Source organism: Oncorhynchus mykiss, chromosome 7 (genome assembly GCF_013265735.2).
Source record: "Oncorhynchus mykiss isolate Arlee chromosome 7, USDA_OmykA_1.1, whole genome shotgun sequence".
Taxonomy (NCBI): Eukaryota; Metazoa; Chordata; class Actinopteri; order Salmoniformes; family Salmonidae; genus Oncorhynchus; species Oncorhynchus mykiss.
Window position 1 is genome coordinate 2,264,977 of NC_048571.1, and position 17,661 is coordinate 2,282,637.

The following is a 17,661-nucleotide window of genomic DNA, read 5'->3' on the forward strand; positions in this document are numbered from 1 at the left end:
TCTGTTATTGTCACTACATACTGTACTCTACAGTCTGATATAGTCACTACATACTGTACTCTACAGTCTGATATAGTCACTACATACTGTACTCTACAGTCTGTTATAGTCACTACATACTGTACTCTACAGTCTGTTATTGTCACTACATACTGTACTCTACAGTCTGTTATAGTCACTACATACTGTACTCTACAGTCTGATATAGTCACTACATACTGTACTCTACAGTCTGATATAGTCACTACATACTGTACTCTACAGTCTGTTATAGTCACTACATACTGTACTCTACAGTCTGTTATTGTCACTACATACTGTACTCTACAGTCTGTTATAGTCACTACATACTGTACTCTACAGTCTGTTATTGTCACTACATACTGTACTCTACAGTCTGTTATAGTCACTACATACTGTACTCTACAGTCTGTTATAGTCACTACATACTGTACTCTACAGTCTGTTATAGTCACTACATACTGTATTGCTGTTGTACATGAACTGGTACATCATAGTTCATTCACCTGGCTTTATACATGTAAATATCTATTACCTCTAAGCTCTGGTCCAGAGACAGACCCCATTTCTATTCTGCATAGAGACTGACCCCATTTCTACTCTGCATAGAGACTGACCCCGTTTCTACTCTGCATAGACTGACCCCGTTTCTACTCCACCGAGACTGACCCCGTTTCTACACTGCATAGAGACTGACCCCGTTTCTACTCTGCATAGAGACTGACCCCGTTTCTACACTGCATAGAGACTGACCCCGTTTCTACTCTGCATAGAGACTGACCCCGTTTCTACTCCACTGAGACTGACCCCGTTTCTACTCTGCATAGAGACTGACCCTGTTTCTACTCCACCGAGACTGACCCAGTTTCTACTCTGCATAGAGACTGACCCCGTTTCTACACTGCATAGAGACTGACCCCGTTTCTACTCCACCGAGACTGACCCTGTTTCTACACTCCATAGAGACTGACCCCGTTTATTGTTTGACTGTAGGCCACACCTTACCATGTGAACAGGGTCAGGGGGTCAGTCTTGTCCTGTATCACCTTACCATGTGAACGGGGTCAGGGGGTCAGTCTTGTCCTGTATCACCTTACCATGTGAACGGGGTCAGGGGGTCAGTCTTGTCCTGTATCACCTTACCATGTGAATGCATCTTGTACATTTCCATAACATGTTACTTTAGTCACACAGCTACATTCTTGGGATTTCATAGTCACATTTTCTACCTTGTGTAAATTTTTGTTATAAAATGCTAATAAATGCGTATATGGATTTGTACCCTTGTCTCTATTCCAAACTCTATTGGCCTCCACATTCACCCGGCTTTATGTTAGGGAGGGGAACTGAGTTTAAAATAGCCTAGGAGAAGGGGGTAAATTATAAGACACGGACACGTCTAAAGAAAAACACGAATGAAATGGACATTTCGGCGTCAACCGTTTGCTTAAATTGATTTAATTCTGATTTATTTATGAAATGTTTAGACGTTTAGTCTCGGGAGAGTTATTTATTCTACAATGGAAACATTCTCAGTCGTCGACATGTCTGAGATTACTGTCGTGCAACTCCGTTATCGGTCCCGACCGTGGACAGGACCTGTCGAGAGAGGAGCGAACTGTTCCGACCGAACGGGTAAGGTTGGTTCATACGAATACACGAATAGGACCAGCAGAGACAATACGTTTGTGGGTTATTTGTTTCTGGTATTAACCAGGACAAAATTCACTGTTGGTTATGATCAAATAAATGATTAGATTAGTTATACTTTTAGTTACACACACGCACACACTCATCAGCCGTCGTCCTGTTTGAATCTAGACGTGTTCCTCAAACTCACAGGTTCCTTCCCGACCCGAGAAACAGAAACGGGTGTGTAAAGTCATATTGGACCGTTTTGACCAACAGTACGGTCAGGAACTTGGCCCCCTATGGCCGTCTGCAAGGTATGTACGCGTTCACCTCGTCCTCGTATCCTTTTATACAGTCTATGCAGCATTACGTGCCAATAACTATATTATAAATCGTTGTATTACTCTGAACTTAAATCGGATGGGAACTCTGTTGTAGTCTTGTTTCCCAAATGGCACCGTATTCCCCATAGGTCCTGATTTAAAGTTGTGCAGTGCATTCTGGAAGTATTCAGACCACATTGATTTTTTTACACATTTTGTTATGTTACAGCCTTATTCTAAAATGGCTCATCAATCTACACACAATACCCCATAATGACATCACAATACCCCATAATGACATCACAATACCCCATGATGACATCACAATACCCCATGATGACAAAACAGGTTTAGACAGTTTTGCAAATGTATATAAAAAATAAAAAAAACAACAACCTGAAATCACATTTTTACATAAGTATTCAGACCCTTTACTCAGTACTTTGTTGAAGCACCTTAGGCAGCGATTACAGCCTTGAGTCTTCTTGGGTATGATGCTACAAGCTTGGCACACCTGTATTTGGGGAGTTTCTCCCATTCTTCTCTGCAGATCCTCTCAAGCTCTGTCAGGTTGGATGGGGAACATCGTTGCACAGCTATTTTCAGGTCTCTCCAGAGATGTTTGATCGGGTTCAAGTCCGTGTTCCTGCTGGGACACTCAAGGACATTCAGAGACTTGTCCCGAAGCCACTCCTGCGTTGTCTTGGTTGTGTGCTTAGGGTCGTTGTCCTGTTGGAAGGTGAATCCCCCAGTCTGAGGTCCTGAGCGCTTTGGAGCAGGTTTTCATAAAGGATCTCTCTGTACTTTTCTCCGTTCATCTTTGCCTCGATCCTGACTAGTCTCCCAGTCCCTGCCTCTGAAAAACATCCACACAGCATGATACTGCCACCACCATGCTTCACCATAGGGATGGTGCCAGGTTTCCTCCAGACATGATGCTTGGCATTTAGGCCAAAGAGTTCAATATTGGTTCCATCAGACCAAACAATCTTGTTTGTCATGGTCTGAGTGTCCTTTAGGTGCCTTTTGGAAAACTCCAAGCGAGCTGTCATGTGCCTTTTACTGAGGAGTGGCTTCCGTCTGGCCACTCTACCATAAAGGCCTGATTGGTGGAGTGCTGCAGAGATGGTTGTCCTTCTAGAAAGTTCTTCCATCTCCAAAGAGGAACTCTGGAGCTCTGTTAGAGTGACCATCGGGTTCTTGGTCACCTCCCTGACAAAGGGAAAGGTGTTGTTGAACCCTGGGTGCTGGCAGTATGGAGTGATGCTCAACCTCTTCTCCTCTCCTCCTGTCTCCTACAGGGCTGTGCTGTTGAACCCTGGGTGCTGGCAGTATGGAGTGATGCTCAACCTCTTCTCCTCTTCTCCTGTCTCCTACAGGGCTGTGTTGTTGAACCCTGGGTGCTGGCAGTATGGAGTGATGCTCAACCGTTTTGCTGCGGTGTCAGAGGTCAAACAACGCCTCCAAGGGCAAGGCTTCGTCAGCCTACTGCCCCACACAGACCTGCCTCTTAACTCCTCTCTCCCCCAGCCTCACCCTGCCTCTCCCACCCAGCCTAGCTCCATCCCTCACCCTACCTCTCCCACCCAGCCCAGCTTCATCCCTCACCCCGGTCCTCCTCCTCCCTCCCTGCAGTGTTTCATCCACCCCTCCCCAGTGCGTTACCCCTCTCCTCCTCACCGCCAGGGCCAGTTGAAACCCTACTACCTGATGAACGCTGCCTCCCTGCTGCCTGTCTTAGCCCTGGGGGTAGAGGAGGGGGACAGGGTCCTGGATCTCTGCTCTGCTCCTGGAGGGAAGGCCTTGGCTATACTACAGACTGCTAACCCAGGTCAGGACATGAGCATTACACTGTTAGGGGTTAGGGTGTAGGGGCTAAGGGTGTAGGGGCTAAGGGGTTAGGATGTAGGGGCTAAGGGTGTAGGGGGTTAGGGTGTAGGGGATAAGGGGTTAGGGTGTAGGGGGTTAGGGTGTAAGGGGGCTAATTAGGGTGTAGGGGGCTAATTAGGGTGTAGGGGCTAATTAGGGTGTAGGGGGTTAGGGTGTAAAGGGTTAGGGTGTAGGGGCTAATTAGGGTGTAGGGGGTTAGGGTGTAAACTAACCCCTTAAGGGTAGGACTGCTAACCCTGGTCCTGTTAAACTCATTAATGGGCTGTTCCACCCCCCCTGACTGCTAACCCAGGTCCTGTTAAACTCATTAATGGGCTGTTCCACCCCCCCCTGACTGCTAACCCAGGTCCTGTTAAACTCATTAATGGGCTGTTCCACCCCCCCCTGACTGCTAACCCAGGTCCTGTTAAACTCATTAATGGGCTGTTCCACCCCCCCCTGACTGCTAACCCAGGTCCTGTTAAACTCATTAATGGGCTGTTCCACCCCCCCCTGACTGCTAACCCAGGTCCTGTTAAACTCATTAATGGGCTGTTCCACCCCCCCCCCCCCTGACTGGTTAACACCGTTATATTGATAACTTCAGTCAGTCTTATCTGTCGTTGTGTTCCAGCTCTGTTGTGTTGTAATGAAATGGACCCACACCGACGTGATTGGCTGGCCAAAACCCTGGAATCCTTCATCCCCCAATCGCTGAGCAGCACTGTCACCGTGTCCAATCAGGATGGACGGATCTTTGGGCAGAGTGAAGCCGGAATGTATGACAAGGTGAGGGAAGAAGACACAAGGGCTCCATCTCAGTGTGTCGTGCATCCTATCTCCTTACCTGCTTCCTTCCCAACTGTTTGGTAGGAGACGCTCCATCTCAGTGCATCCTATCTCCTTACCTGCTTCCTTCCTAACCGTATCTATAGGAGACGCTCCATCTCAGTGTGTCGTGCATCCTATCTCCTTACCTGCTTCCTTCCCAACCGTTTGGTAGGAGACGCTCCATCTCAGTGCTCCATCTCAGTGCATCCTATCTCCTTACCTGCTTCCTTCCCATCCGTATTGGTAGGAGACGCTCCCTCCCTTCAGACGGGTTTCCTCCAATGGGTTTTAAGAAGGGGGCTAGGAGACAGGCTGCAAGGAGTCCTGGACTGAGGAAGAGCCATGTTAACCGGTTTTAATTTCTCTGAAGTGAGCGTCTCCAACCTGCAGTTCCAGCAGGGGGCGCTCTTGTTCCTCTGAACGGTCATCAAATCAGATCCTGTTTATTTGGTCACATGCGCGTGGGTTTAGCAGATGTTGTTGCAGGTGTAGAGAAATGCCTGTAAATAACATAACAGCCCAGATCAGTGGAAAGACACACTGCAGCTATTCTGAACGTTTCCTGTTGAAGGACAATGTGCCCGTATGAATACAGTAGCGGACTCACACATAACGGTCCCATTTATCTTTGTTTGCAAAATAATATATATATATATATATATTTTTTTTTAGACAAGTTAAAAACTCCATGGTGGTCTAAGGCACTGCATCTCCGTGCTAGAGGCGTCACTACAGACCCTGGTTCAATCCCGGGCTGTAGGAACAATGGGTTAACTGGTCTAGGAACAGTGGATTAACTGGTCTAGGAACAGTGGGTTAACTGGTCTAGTGGGTTAACTGGTCTAGGAACAGTGGGTTAACTGGTCTAGGAACAGTGGGCTAACTGGTCTAGGAACAGTGGGCTAACTGGTCTAGGAACAGTGGGTTAACTGGTCTAGGAACAGTGGGTTGACTGGTCTAGGAACAGTGGGTTAACTGGTCTAGTGGGTTAACTGGTCTAGGAACAGTGGGTTAACTGGTCTAGGAACAGTGGGCTAACTGGTCTAGGAACAGTGGGTTAACTGGTCTAGGAACAGTGGGTTAACTGGTCTAGGAACAGTGGGTTAACTGGTCTAGTGGGTTAACTGGTCTAGGAACAGTGGGTTAACTGGTCTAGGAACAGTGGGTTAACTGGTCTAGGAACAGTGGGTTAACTGGTCTAGGAACAGTGGGTTAACTGGTCTAGTGGGTTAACTGGTCTAAGAACAGTGGGTTAACTGGTCTAGGAACAGTGGGTTAACTGGTCTAGTGGGTTAACCAGTCTAGTGGGTTAACTGGTCTAGGAACAGTGGGTTAACTGGTCTAGGAACAGTGGGTTAACTGGTCTAGGAACAGTGGGTTAACTGGTCTAGTGGGTTAACCAGTCTAGTGGGTTAACCGGTCTAGGAACAGTGGGTTAACTGGTCTAGGAACAGTGGGTTAACTGGTCTAGGAACAGTGGGTTAACTGGTCTAGGAACAGTGGGTTAACTGGTCTAGTGGGTTAACTGGTCTAGGAACAGTGGGTTAACTGGTCTAGGAACAGTGGGTTAACTGGTCTAGGAACAGTGGGTTAACTGGTCTAGGAACAGTGGGTTAACTGGTCTAGTGGGTTAACTGGTCTAGGAACAGTGGGTTAACTGGTCTAGTGGGTTAACCAGTCTAGTGGGTTAACTGGGATAGGAACAGTGGGTTAACTGGGATAGGAACAGTGGGTTAACTGGTCTAGGAACAGTGGGTTAACTGGTCTAGGAACAGTGGGTTAACTGGTCTAGGAACAGTGGGTTAACTGGTCTAGGAACAGTGGGTTAACTGGTCTAGGAACAGTGGGTTAACTGGTCTAGTGGGTTAACCAGTCTAGTGGGTTAACTGGTCTAGGAACAGTGGGTTAACTGGTCTAGGAACAGTGGGTTAACTGGTCTAGGAACAGTGGGTTAACTGGTCTAGTGGGTTAACTGGTCTACTGGGTTAACTGGTCTAGGAACAGTGGGTTAACCGGTCTAGGAACAGTGGGTTAACTGGTCTAGGAACAGTGGGTTAACTGGTCTAGGAACAGTGGGTTAACTGGTCTAGGAACAGTGGGTTAACTGGTCTAGGAACAGTGGGTTAACTGGTCTAGGAACAGGGGGTTAACTGGTCTAGGAACAGTGGGTTAACTGGTCTAGGAACAGTGGGTTAACTGGTCTAGGAACAGTGGGCTAACTGGTCTAGGAACAGTGGGTTAACTGGTCTAGGAACAGTGGGTTAACTGGTCTAGTGGGTTAACTGGTCTAGGAACAGTGGGTTAACTGGTCTAGGAACAGTGGGTTAACTGGTCTAGGAACAGTGGGTTAACTGGTCTAGGAACAGTGGGTTAACTGGTCTAGTGGGTTAACCAGTCTAGTGGGTTAACCGGTCTAGGAACAGTGGGTTAACTGGTCTAGGAACAGTGGGTTAACTGGTCTAGGAACAGTGGGTTAACTGGTCTAGTGGGTTAACTGGTCTAGTGGGTTAACTGGTCTAGGAACAGTGGGTTAACTGGTCTAGGAACAGTGGGTTAACTGGTCTAGGAACAGTGGGTTAACTGGTCTAGGAACAGTGGGTTAACTGGTCTAGGAACAGTGGGTTAACTGGTCTAGGAACAGTGGGTTAACTGGTCTAGGAACAGTGGGTTAACTGGTCTAGGAACAGTGGGTTAACTGGTCTAGGAACAGTGGGTTAACTGGTCTAGGAACAGTGGGTTAACTGGTCTAGGAACAGTGGGTTAACTGGTCTAGGAACAGTGGGTTAACTGGTCTAGGAACAGTGGGTTAACTGGCCTAGGAACAGTGGGTTAACTGGTCTAGGAACAGTGGGTTAACTGCAGTGTTGATGTTTATGCCGAGGTAGGTATAATTATTTGTGTGCTCTGTCTCCCTCCCCTCTCTTCACTCCCCCCTGCCTCTCTTCCTCTCTCCCCCCTGCCTCTCTTTCTCTCGCTCCGCCCTGCCTCTGTCTCTTATCTACTCTCCCACAGAGGCTATAGGATTAGCTCTTGTTCTCCTCTGTGGCACTCATTAGCGCCGTCTCACTGACTGGAGAGGCCCTGTGGAGGAGCCCACGCCTCTACCCACCGGAGGAAAACCCATTCTATCTCATCCCCCCTCAGCAGCTAGCATCACACGTCACTTAGCATCACATAGAGACTCTACATTACAGTCATCCTCTCTCTGCTCTGTTCTCTCTCTCTCTCTCTCTCTTCTCTCTGTTGCTCTGTTCTGTTCTCTTTTCTCTCCTCTCTTTTCTCTTTCCTCTGTGTTCTCTCTCCTCTCTCCTCTCTCTCCTCTGTTCTCTCTCTCTTCTCTCTGTTGCTCTGTTCTATTCTCTCTTTCACTCCTCTCTGTTCTCTCTTCTCTTCTCTCCTCTCTTCTCTGTTCTCTCCTCTCCTCTCTGTTCTCTCCTCTCTGTTCTCTCCTCTGTTCTTTCTCCTCTGTTCTCTCCTCTCTCTTCTTTCTCCTCTGTTCTCTCCTCTCTCCTCTCTCTCCTCTGTTCTCTCTCTCTTCTCTCTGTTGCTCTGTTCTATTCTCTCTTTCACTCCTCTCCTGTTCTCTCCTCTCTGTTCTCTCCTCTCTTCTCTGTTCTCTCTTCTCTGTTCTCTCCTCTCTGTTCTCTCCTCTCTCTCCTCTCTGTTATCTCCTCTGTTCTCTCCTCTCTCTCCTCTCTCCTCTTTCTCCTCTCCTCTCTGTTCTCTCTCCTCTGTTCTCTCTCTCTCCTCTCTCCTCTCTGTTCTCTCCCCTCTGTTCTCTCTTCTCCTCTCTCTCGTCTCTGTTCTCTCCTCTCTGTTCTCTCCTCTCTCTCATCTCTGTTATCTCCTCTCTGTTCTCTCTCCTCTCTGTTCTCTCTCCTCTGTTCTCTCTCTCTCCTCTCTCCTCTCTGTTCTCTCCCCTCTGTTCTCTCTTCTCCTCTCTCTCGTCTCTGTTCTCTCCTCTCTGTTCTCTCCTCTCTCTCATCTCTGTTATCTCCTCTCTGTTCTCTCTCCTCTCTGTTCTCTCCTCTTTCTGCTCTTGAAACAGAAAGGGGTTGATGGATTTAGGGGCTAGAGACCATGAGGCTGGGGATCTTTCCTGTGTTGTGTCATTAGTGTTCTTCATTGAATTAGAATACTAGTCACTTGAATAGTGCTCTCACCATGTATCTCTGTCTGTCTCTGTCCCTGTCCCTGTCCCTCCACGCCTTATGCCTCCCTGCTGCTGGTTTCATTTACTATCTCTAGATTTAGTGGTTTTGTTGACCCCCCCCACCTATTAATTCTCTAATTGTCTTTCTCTCTCCCCGCTCCTCCCTCTTCTCTCCCCCTCCTCCCTCTTCTCTCCCCGCTCCTCCCTCTTCTCTCCCCCCTCCTCCCTCTTCTCTCCCCCCTCCTCCCTCTTCTCTCCCCGCTCCTCCCTCTTCTCTCCCCCCTCCTCCCTCTTCTCTCCCCGCTCCTCCCTCTTCTCTCCCCGCTCCTCCCTCTTCTCTCCCCGCTCCTCCCTCTTCTCTCCCCGCTCCTCCCTCTTCTCTCCCCCCTCCTCCCTCTTATCTCCCCCTCCTCCCTCTTCTTTCCCCCCTCCCTCTTCTTTCCCCCCTCCTCCCTCTTCTTTCCCCCCTCCTCCCTCTTTTTTCCCCCCCTCCTCCCTCTTTTTTCCCCCCTCCTCCCTCTTCTCTCCCCCCTCCTCCCTCTTCTCTCCCCGCTCCTCCCCCTTCCCCTCCCTCCCTTCCTCCCTCTTCTCTCCCCCTTCCTCCCTCTTCTCTCCCCCCCTCCCTTCCTCCCTCTTCTCTCTCCTCCCTCCCTCCCTCTTCTCTCTCCTCCCTCTTCTCTCTCCTCCCTCTTCTCCCTTCCTCTTCTCTCTCCTCCCTCCTCCCTCTTCTCCCTCCCTCCTCCCTCTTCTCCCACCCTCCTCCCTCTTCTCCCACCCTCCTCCCTCTTCTCCCACCCTCCTCCCTCTTCTTCTCCTCCCTCTTCTTCTCCTCCCTCTTCCCCTCCTCCCTCTTCCTCTTCCCCTCCTCCCTCTACCCCCTTCCCCTCCTCCCTCCTCCCTCTTCCCCCTCCTCCCTCTTCCCCCTCCTCCCTCTTCCCCCTTCCCCTCCTCCCTCTTCCCCCTCCCTCCTCCCCTCCTCCCTCTTCTCCCTCCCTCCTCCCTCTTCTCCCCTCCCTCCTCCCTCCTCCCTCTTCTCCCCTCCCTCCTCCCTCTTCTCCCCTCCCTCTTCCCCTCCTCCCTCTTCCCTCCCTCTTCCCCTCTTCCCCTCTTCCCTCTTCCCCTCCTCCCTCTACCCCCTTCCCCTCCCTCCCTTCCTCCCTCTTCTCTCTCCCCCTCCCTCCCTTCCTCCCTCTTCTCTCTCCCTCTTCTCTCCCCCTTCCTCCCTCTTCTCTCCCCCCCTCCCTTCCTCCCTCTTCTCTCCCCCCCTCCCTTCCTCCCTCTTCTCTCCCCCCCTCCCTTCCTCCCTCTTCTCTCTCCTCCCTCCCTCCCTCTTCTCCCACCCTCCTCCCTCTTCTCCCACCCTCCTCCCTCTTCCCCTCCTCCCTCTTCCCCTCCTCCATCCCCCCTCTTCTCCCTCCCTCCTCCCTCTTCTCCCACCCTCCTCCCTCTTCTCCCCTCCCTCCTCCCTCTTCTCCCATCCTCCTCCCTCTTCTCCCCTCCCTCTTCCCCTCCTCCCTTTTCCCCTCCTCCCTCTTCCCTCTTCCCCTCCTCCCTCTACCCCCTTCCCCTCCTCCCTCTTCCCCCTTCCCCTCCTCCCTCTTCCCCCTCCCTCTTTCCCCTCCCTCTTCCCCCTCCCTCCTCCCTCTTCCCCCTCCCTCCTCCCTCTTCTCCCCTCCCTCCTCCCTCTTCTCCCCTCCCTCCTCCCTCTTCTCCCCTCCCTCCTCCCTCCTCCCTCTTCCCCCTCCCTCTTCCCTCTCCTCCCTCCCTCTTCCCTCTCCTCCCTCCCTCTACCCTCTCCTCCCTCTCTCTTCCCTCTTCCTCTTCCCCCTCCCTCTTCCCCCTCCCTCTTCCCCCTCTCTCTTCCCCCTCCATCCTCCCCCCCCTCCCTCCCTCTTCCCCCTCCCTCTTCCCTCTCTTCCCTCCCTCTTCCCTCTCCTCCCTCTCTCTTCCCTCTTCCCCCTCCCTCCTCCCTCTTCCCCCTCCCTCCTCCCTTCTCCCTCTTCCCCGTCCCCCCTCCCTCTTCTCCCCCCCCCCCCCCCCCCTCCCTCCCAGGTTCTGCTGGATGCTCCATGTTCTAATGATCGTAGCTGGCTGTTCTCCGGACCAGGAGGGGAGCAGCATGGAGCTGTGAGGCTGAGGGAGAGGGCCAGGCTGCCCACACTACAGACACAACTGCTCAGGTATGAATTCATGCTTTAATTGTGAAATCAGCTTGGCAATATACAGACATACCTGGCCCAAAAATAGACATACCTGGCCTACTAACAGACATACCTGTCCTACAAACAGACATACCTGGCCTACATACAGACATACCTGGCCTACTAACAGACATACCTGTCCTACAAACAGACATACCTGGCCTACATACAGACATACCTGGCCTACATACAGACATACCTGGCCTACATACAGACATACCTGGCCTACATACAGACATACCTGGCCCACAAATAGACATACCTGGCCTACATACAGACATACCTGGCCTACATACAGACATACCTGGCCTACAAACAGACATACCTGGCCTACATACAGACATACCTGGCCTACATACAGACACACCTGGCCTACTAACATACATACCTGGCCTACATACAGACATACCTGGCCTACAAACAGACATGCCTGTCCTACAAACAGACATACCTGGCCTACATACAGACATACCTGGCCTACATACAGACATACCTGGCCTACATACAGACATACCTGGCCTACATACAGACATACCTGGCCTACATACAGACATACCTGGCCTACATACAGACATACCTGGCCTACATACAGACATACCTGGCCTACAAACAGACATACCTGGCCTACATACAGACATACCTGGCCTACATACAGACATACCTGGCCTACAAACAGACATACCTGGCCTACATACAGACATACCTGGCCTACATACAGACACACCTGGCCTACTAACATACATACCTGGCCTACATACAGACATACCTGGCCTACAAACAGACATACCTGGCCTACATACAGACATACCTGGCCTACATACAGACATACCTGGCCCACATCCAGACATACCTGGCCTACATACATGCATACCTGGCCCACATCCTGACATACCTGGCCCACATCCAGACATACCTGGCCCACATACAGACATACCTGGCCTACATACAGACATACCTGGCCTACATACAGACATACCTGGCCTACATACCTGGCCCACATCCAGACATACCTGGCCCACGTCCAGACATACCTTGCCCACATCCAGACATACCTTGCCCACATCCAGACATACCTGGCCTACATACCTGGCCCACATACAGACATACCTGGCCCACATCCAGACATACCTGGCCCACATCCAGACATACCTGGTCTACATACAGACATACCTGGTCTACATACAGACATACCTGGCCCACATACATACCTGGCCCACATCCAGACATACATGGCCTACATCCAGACATACCTGGCCTACATACAGACATACCTGGCCTACATACAGACATACCTGGCCTACATACATGCATACCTGGCCCACATCCAGACATACCTGGCCCACATGCAGACATACCTGGCCCACATGCAGACATACCTGGCCCACATACAGACATACCTGGCCTACATCCAGACATACCTGGCCTACATCCAGACATACCTGGTCTACATCCAGACATACCTGGTCTACATCCAGACATACCTGGCCCACATCCAGACATACATGGCCTACATACAGACATACCTGGCCTACATACAGACATATCTGGCCTACATACAGACATACCTGGCCTACATACAGACATATCTGGCCTACATACAGACATATCTGGCCTACATACAGACATACCTGGCCTACATCCAGACATACCTGGTCTACATCCAGACATACCTGGCCCACATCCAGACATACCTGGCCTACATACAGACATACCTGGTCTACATCCAGACATACCTGGCCCACATCCAGACATACCTGGTCTACATACAGACATACCTGGTCTACATACAGACATACCTGGCCCACATACATACCTGGCCTACATACAGACATATCTGGCCCACATCCAGACATACATGGCCTACATCCAGACATACCTGGCCTACATACAGACATACCTGTTCTACATACAGACATACCTGGCCTACATACATGCATACCTGGCCCACATCCAGACATACCTGGCCCACATGCAGACATACCTGGCCCACATACAGACATACCTGGCCTACATACAGACATACCTAGCCTACATCCAGACATACCTGGTCTACATCCAGACATACCTGGTCTACATCCAGACATACCTGGCCCACATCCAGACATACATGGCCTACATACAGACATACCTGGCCTACATACAGACATATCTGGCCTACATACAGACATACCTGGCCTACATACAGACATATCTGGCCTACATACAGACATATCTGGCCTACATACAGACATACCTGGCCTACATCCAGACATACCTGGTCTACATCCAGACATACCTGGCCCACATCCAGACATACCTGGCCTACATACAGACATACCTGGTCTACATACAGACATACCTGGCCCACATACAGATATACCTGGCCTACATACAGACATACCTGGCCTACATACAGACATATCTGGCCTACATACAGACATACCTGGCCTACATACAGACATACCTGGCCTACATACAGACATACCTGGCCTACATACCTGGCCTACCTCCAGACATACCTGGCCTACATACAGACATACCTGGCCTACGTACAGACATACCTGGCCTACATACCTGGCCTACCTCCAGACATACCTGGCCTACATACAGACATACCTGGCCTACATACAGACATACCTGGCCTACATACAGACATACCTGGCCTACATACAGACATACCTGGCCTACATACAGACATACCTGGCCTACATACAGAAATACCTGGCCCACATACAGACATACCTGGCCTACATACAGACATACCTGGCCCACATGCAGACATACCTGGCCTACATACAGACATACCTGGCCTACATACAGACATACCTGGCCTACATACAGACATACCTGGCCTACATACAGACATACCTGGCCTACATACAGAAATACCTGGCCCACATACAGACATACCTGGCCTACATACAGACATACCTGGCCCACATGCAGACATACCTGGCCCACATGCAGACATACCTGGCCCACATCCAGACATACCTGGCCCACATCCAGACATACCTGGCCTACATACAGACATACCTGGCCCACATCCAGACATACCTGGCCTACATACAGACATACCTGGTCTACATGCAGACATACCTGGCCCACATCCAGACATACCTGGCCCACATGCAGACATACCTGGCCCACATCCAGACATACCTGGCCCACATCCAGACATACCTGGCCTACATACAGACATACCTGGCCTACATACAGACATACCTATCCCTTTTCCACTGTGGGGTTCTACACCAGAGTTTTGTGTTTCTACCTCTGAGGCCGGGGGTGTAAAAACAGTCCTGGGCCAGGCCTATGTTGACCTTTAACCTGAAATCAATCCACAGCCCTCTCCTCCAGCTGCTACTGATCTGTCTCATCACATCCTGTCTGTTCCCCAGGTCTGCGCTGGCTGCGTTGCGTCCGGGGGGCGTGGCCGTCTACTCCACCTGCACGTTGTCCCGCTCTGAGAACCAGGAAGTGGTGGAGGCGGTCCTAAACACCTGTCCAGGGGTGGAGCTTCAAGACCTGGAGGAGGAGCTAGCCCTTCCGCTCCAGGAACACTTCACCTTCACCCCGTTAGGCCACACCCCCTCGTTAGGCCTCCTTGTGGTTCCACAGCAGGGTCAGACCTGGGGGCCCATGTTCCTGTCGCGCATCAAGAGGATTCACTGATTGGTTGATTGACTCGCTGACTTCCTGTCACGCATTAAGAGGACTCGCTGACTTCCTGTCACGTATCAAGAGGACGAACTGACTGAGCATGTCAGACGCTGAGGCTGGTCTTCGATGGATTCCACAATGCAACATGTTTTCATGTGACGGCTACTGCTAACGAGCTAACTCTCTAGGGCTTGTGTTCCAAATGCCACTCTATATATAGCACACACAAGTAGTGCACTATTTAGGGAATAGGGTGCTATTTAGGAAGCACCCTTTGTCTCACACGCTCTTTGCCCATGTTCCTATCTGGCATCAAGAAGACCCACTGAACTCTTAAAGAAAGGTTAAATAAAGAATAAATCCCAATGACCTCTGAATACCCACAACAGTTGTTGATACAAAGAAGCAGAGGCGGCTGCTGATTGGCTGAATACCCGAGGTGCATTATGGTTTGAATTGTCAACAAAGCAGCATGACAGAAATATGAGGCCAAGTTTTCAAACCTGTAGTTTCTTTGAGAATATATATATATATATATATATATACACACAATACTTATTTTCCACCATAATTTGCAAATAAATTCATTAAAAATCCTACAATGTGATTTTCTGGATTTTTTTTTCTCATTTTGTCTGCCATAGTTGAAGTGTACCTATGATGAAAATGACAGGCCTCTCTCATCTTTTTAAGTGGGAGAACTTGCACAATTGGTGGCTGACTAAATACTTTTAGTCTGTTTCACCTGTGAGCTGGAGTGATGTTCTATCTGTGGTATGTGAGCTGTGTGGAGAGACTGTTATAGCCTGGTAGACCCCAACCTGCTATAGCCTGGTAGACCCCAACCTGCTATAGCCTGGTAGACCCCAACCTGTTATAGGCTGGTAGACCCCAAACTGTTATAGCCTGGTAGACCCCAACCTGTTATAGCCTGGTAGACCACAACCTGCTATAGTTGGTTTGGTATGTGAGATGTGTGGAGAGACTGTTATAGCCTGGTAGACCCCAACCTGTTATAGCCTGGTAGACCACAACCTGCTATAGTTGGTTTGGTATGTGAGATGTGTGGAGAGACTGTTATAGCCTGGTAGGTATTTGATCTGTGCGGGGAGACTGTTATAGCCTGGTAGGTATTTGAGCTGTTATAGTAGGCCTGATTCAGGCGTAGGTTTTGATTCCTATTCTAAGCTGTATGTTGAGTCTGTTCCTGTTGTAAATACCTTGGTAGATTGTGTAAATATTGACCAGATTTCTTCATTCACCTGGAACCACCTTTCAGTGTTAATGAACGGGTCACGGAACCACCTTTCAGTGTTAATGAACGGGTCACTATTTAGCACCTGGAACCACCTTTCAGTGTTAATGAACAGGTCACTATTTAGCACCTGGAACCACCTTTCAGTGTTAATGAACGGGTCACTATTTAGCACCTGATCCTGAGCATCACTGTTAATGAACGGGTCACTATTTAGCACCTGATCCTGCTGATCACTGTTAATGAACGGGTCACTATTTAGCACCTGATCCTGCTGATCACTGTTAATGAACGGGTCACTATTTAGCACCTGATCCTGATCATCACTGTTAATGAACGGGTCACTATTTAGCACCTGATCCTGATCATTAGTGTTAATGAACGGGTCACTATTTAGCACCTGATCCTGCTGATCACTGTTAATGAACGGGTCACTATTTAGCACCTGATCCTGATCATCACTGTTAATGAACGGGTCACTATTTAGCACCTGACCCTGCTGATCACTGTTAATGAACGGGTCACTATTTAGCACCTGATCCTGATCATCACTGTTAATGAACGGGTCACTATTTAGCACCTGATCCTGCTGATCACTGTTAATAAACGGGTCACTATTTAGCACCTGACCCTGCTGATCACTGTTAATGAACGGGTCACTATTTATCACCTGATCCTGATCATCACTGTTAATGAACGGGTCACTATTTAGCACCTGATCCTGCTGATCACTGTTAATAAACGGGTCACTATTTAGCACCTGACCCTGCTGATCACTGTTAATAAACTGGTCACTATTTAGCACCTGACCCTGCTGATCACTGTTAATAAACTGGTCACTATTTAGCACCTGATCCTGATCATCACTGTTAATGAACGGGTCACTATTTAGCACCTGATCCTGCTGATCACTGTTAATGAACGGGTCACTATTTAGCACCTGATCCTGATCATCACTGTTAATGAACGGGTCACTATTTAGCACCTGACCCTGCTGATCACTGTTAATGAACGGGTCACTATTTAGCACCTGATCCTGATCATCACTGTTAATGAACGGGTCACTATTTAGCACCTGATCCTGCTGATCACTGTTAATAAACGGGTCACTATTTAGCACCTGATCCTGATCATCACTGTTAGTGAACTGATCACTATTTAGCACCTGACCCTGCTGATCACTGTTAATAAACTGGTCACTATTTAGCACCTGACCCTGCTGATCACTGTTAATAAACTGGTCACTATTTAGCACCTGATCCTGATCATCACTGTTAATAAACGGGTCACTATTTAGCACCTGATCCTGCTGATCACTGTTAATGAACTCCCCCCCCCCCCCCCCCCCCCCTCACACTGAAAAGACATTGGTTAACTGTGAGGTTGGTTAACTTAGATAACGGAGTATAGAGGTAACTGGGTCAAGGTGTTATACCAACATCAATATTATCGACATCATAATTACTGACATAAGTACGGACATCATAATTATCGACATCATAATTACTGACATCATGTACTCTCTCCTCGGCCTCAGGATATATATTTAGATATTTACATCATCACTTTACGTTTCAGAGGGGAGTAGTAACCATGTTTCACTCTTCACGTTTCAGAGGGGAGTAGAAACCATGTTTCACTCTTCACGTTTCAGAGGGGAGTAGAAACCATGTTTCACGTTTCAGAGGGGAGTAGAAACCATGTTTCACGTTTCAGAGGGGAGTAGAAACCATG

At 49.4% G+C, this 17,661-nt stretch overlaps 1 protein-coding gene across 4 annotated transcripts; it reads left to right on the forward strand.

Annotated features, from left to right (window-relative positions):
- Nucleotides 1-1,370: 1,370 nt before the first annotated feature.
- Nucleotides 1,371-15,038, forward strand: LOC110514106 (tRNA (cytosine(34)-C(5))-methyltransferase, mitochondrial-like). 4 transcript variants are annotated; one of them, XM_036982080.1, is made up of 6 exons: nt 1,371-1,656; nt 1,843-1,967; nt 3,278-3,807; nt 4,480-4,634; nt 10,882-11,009; nt 14,411-15,038. In XM_036982080.1, the coding sequence occupies exons 1-6, from the start codon at nt 1,501-1,503 to the stop codon at nt 14,682-14,684; spliced, it is 1,368 nt and encodes a 455-aa protein (XP_036837975.1). In that variant the 5' UTR covers nt 1,371-1,500; the 3' UTR covers nt 14,685-15,038. The 4 variants fall into 4 exon arrangements, with proteins under 4 accessions (XP_036837975.1, XP_036837976.1, XP_036837977.1 ...); XM_036982081.1 differs by having other exon boundaries at nt 1,372-1,656; nt 1,864-1,967; XM_036982082.1 differs by having other exon boundaries at nt 1,374-1,656; nt 3,356-3,807.
- The last annotated feature ends 2,623 nt before the right edge of the window (nt 15,039-17,661 follow it).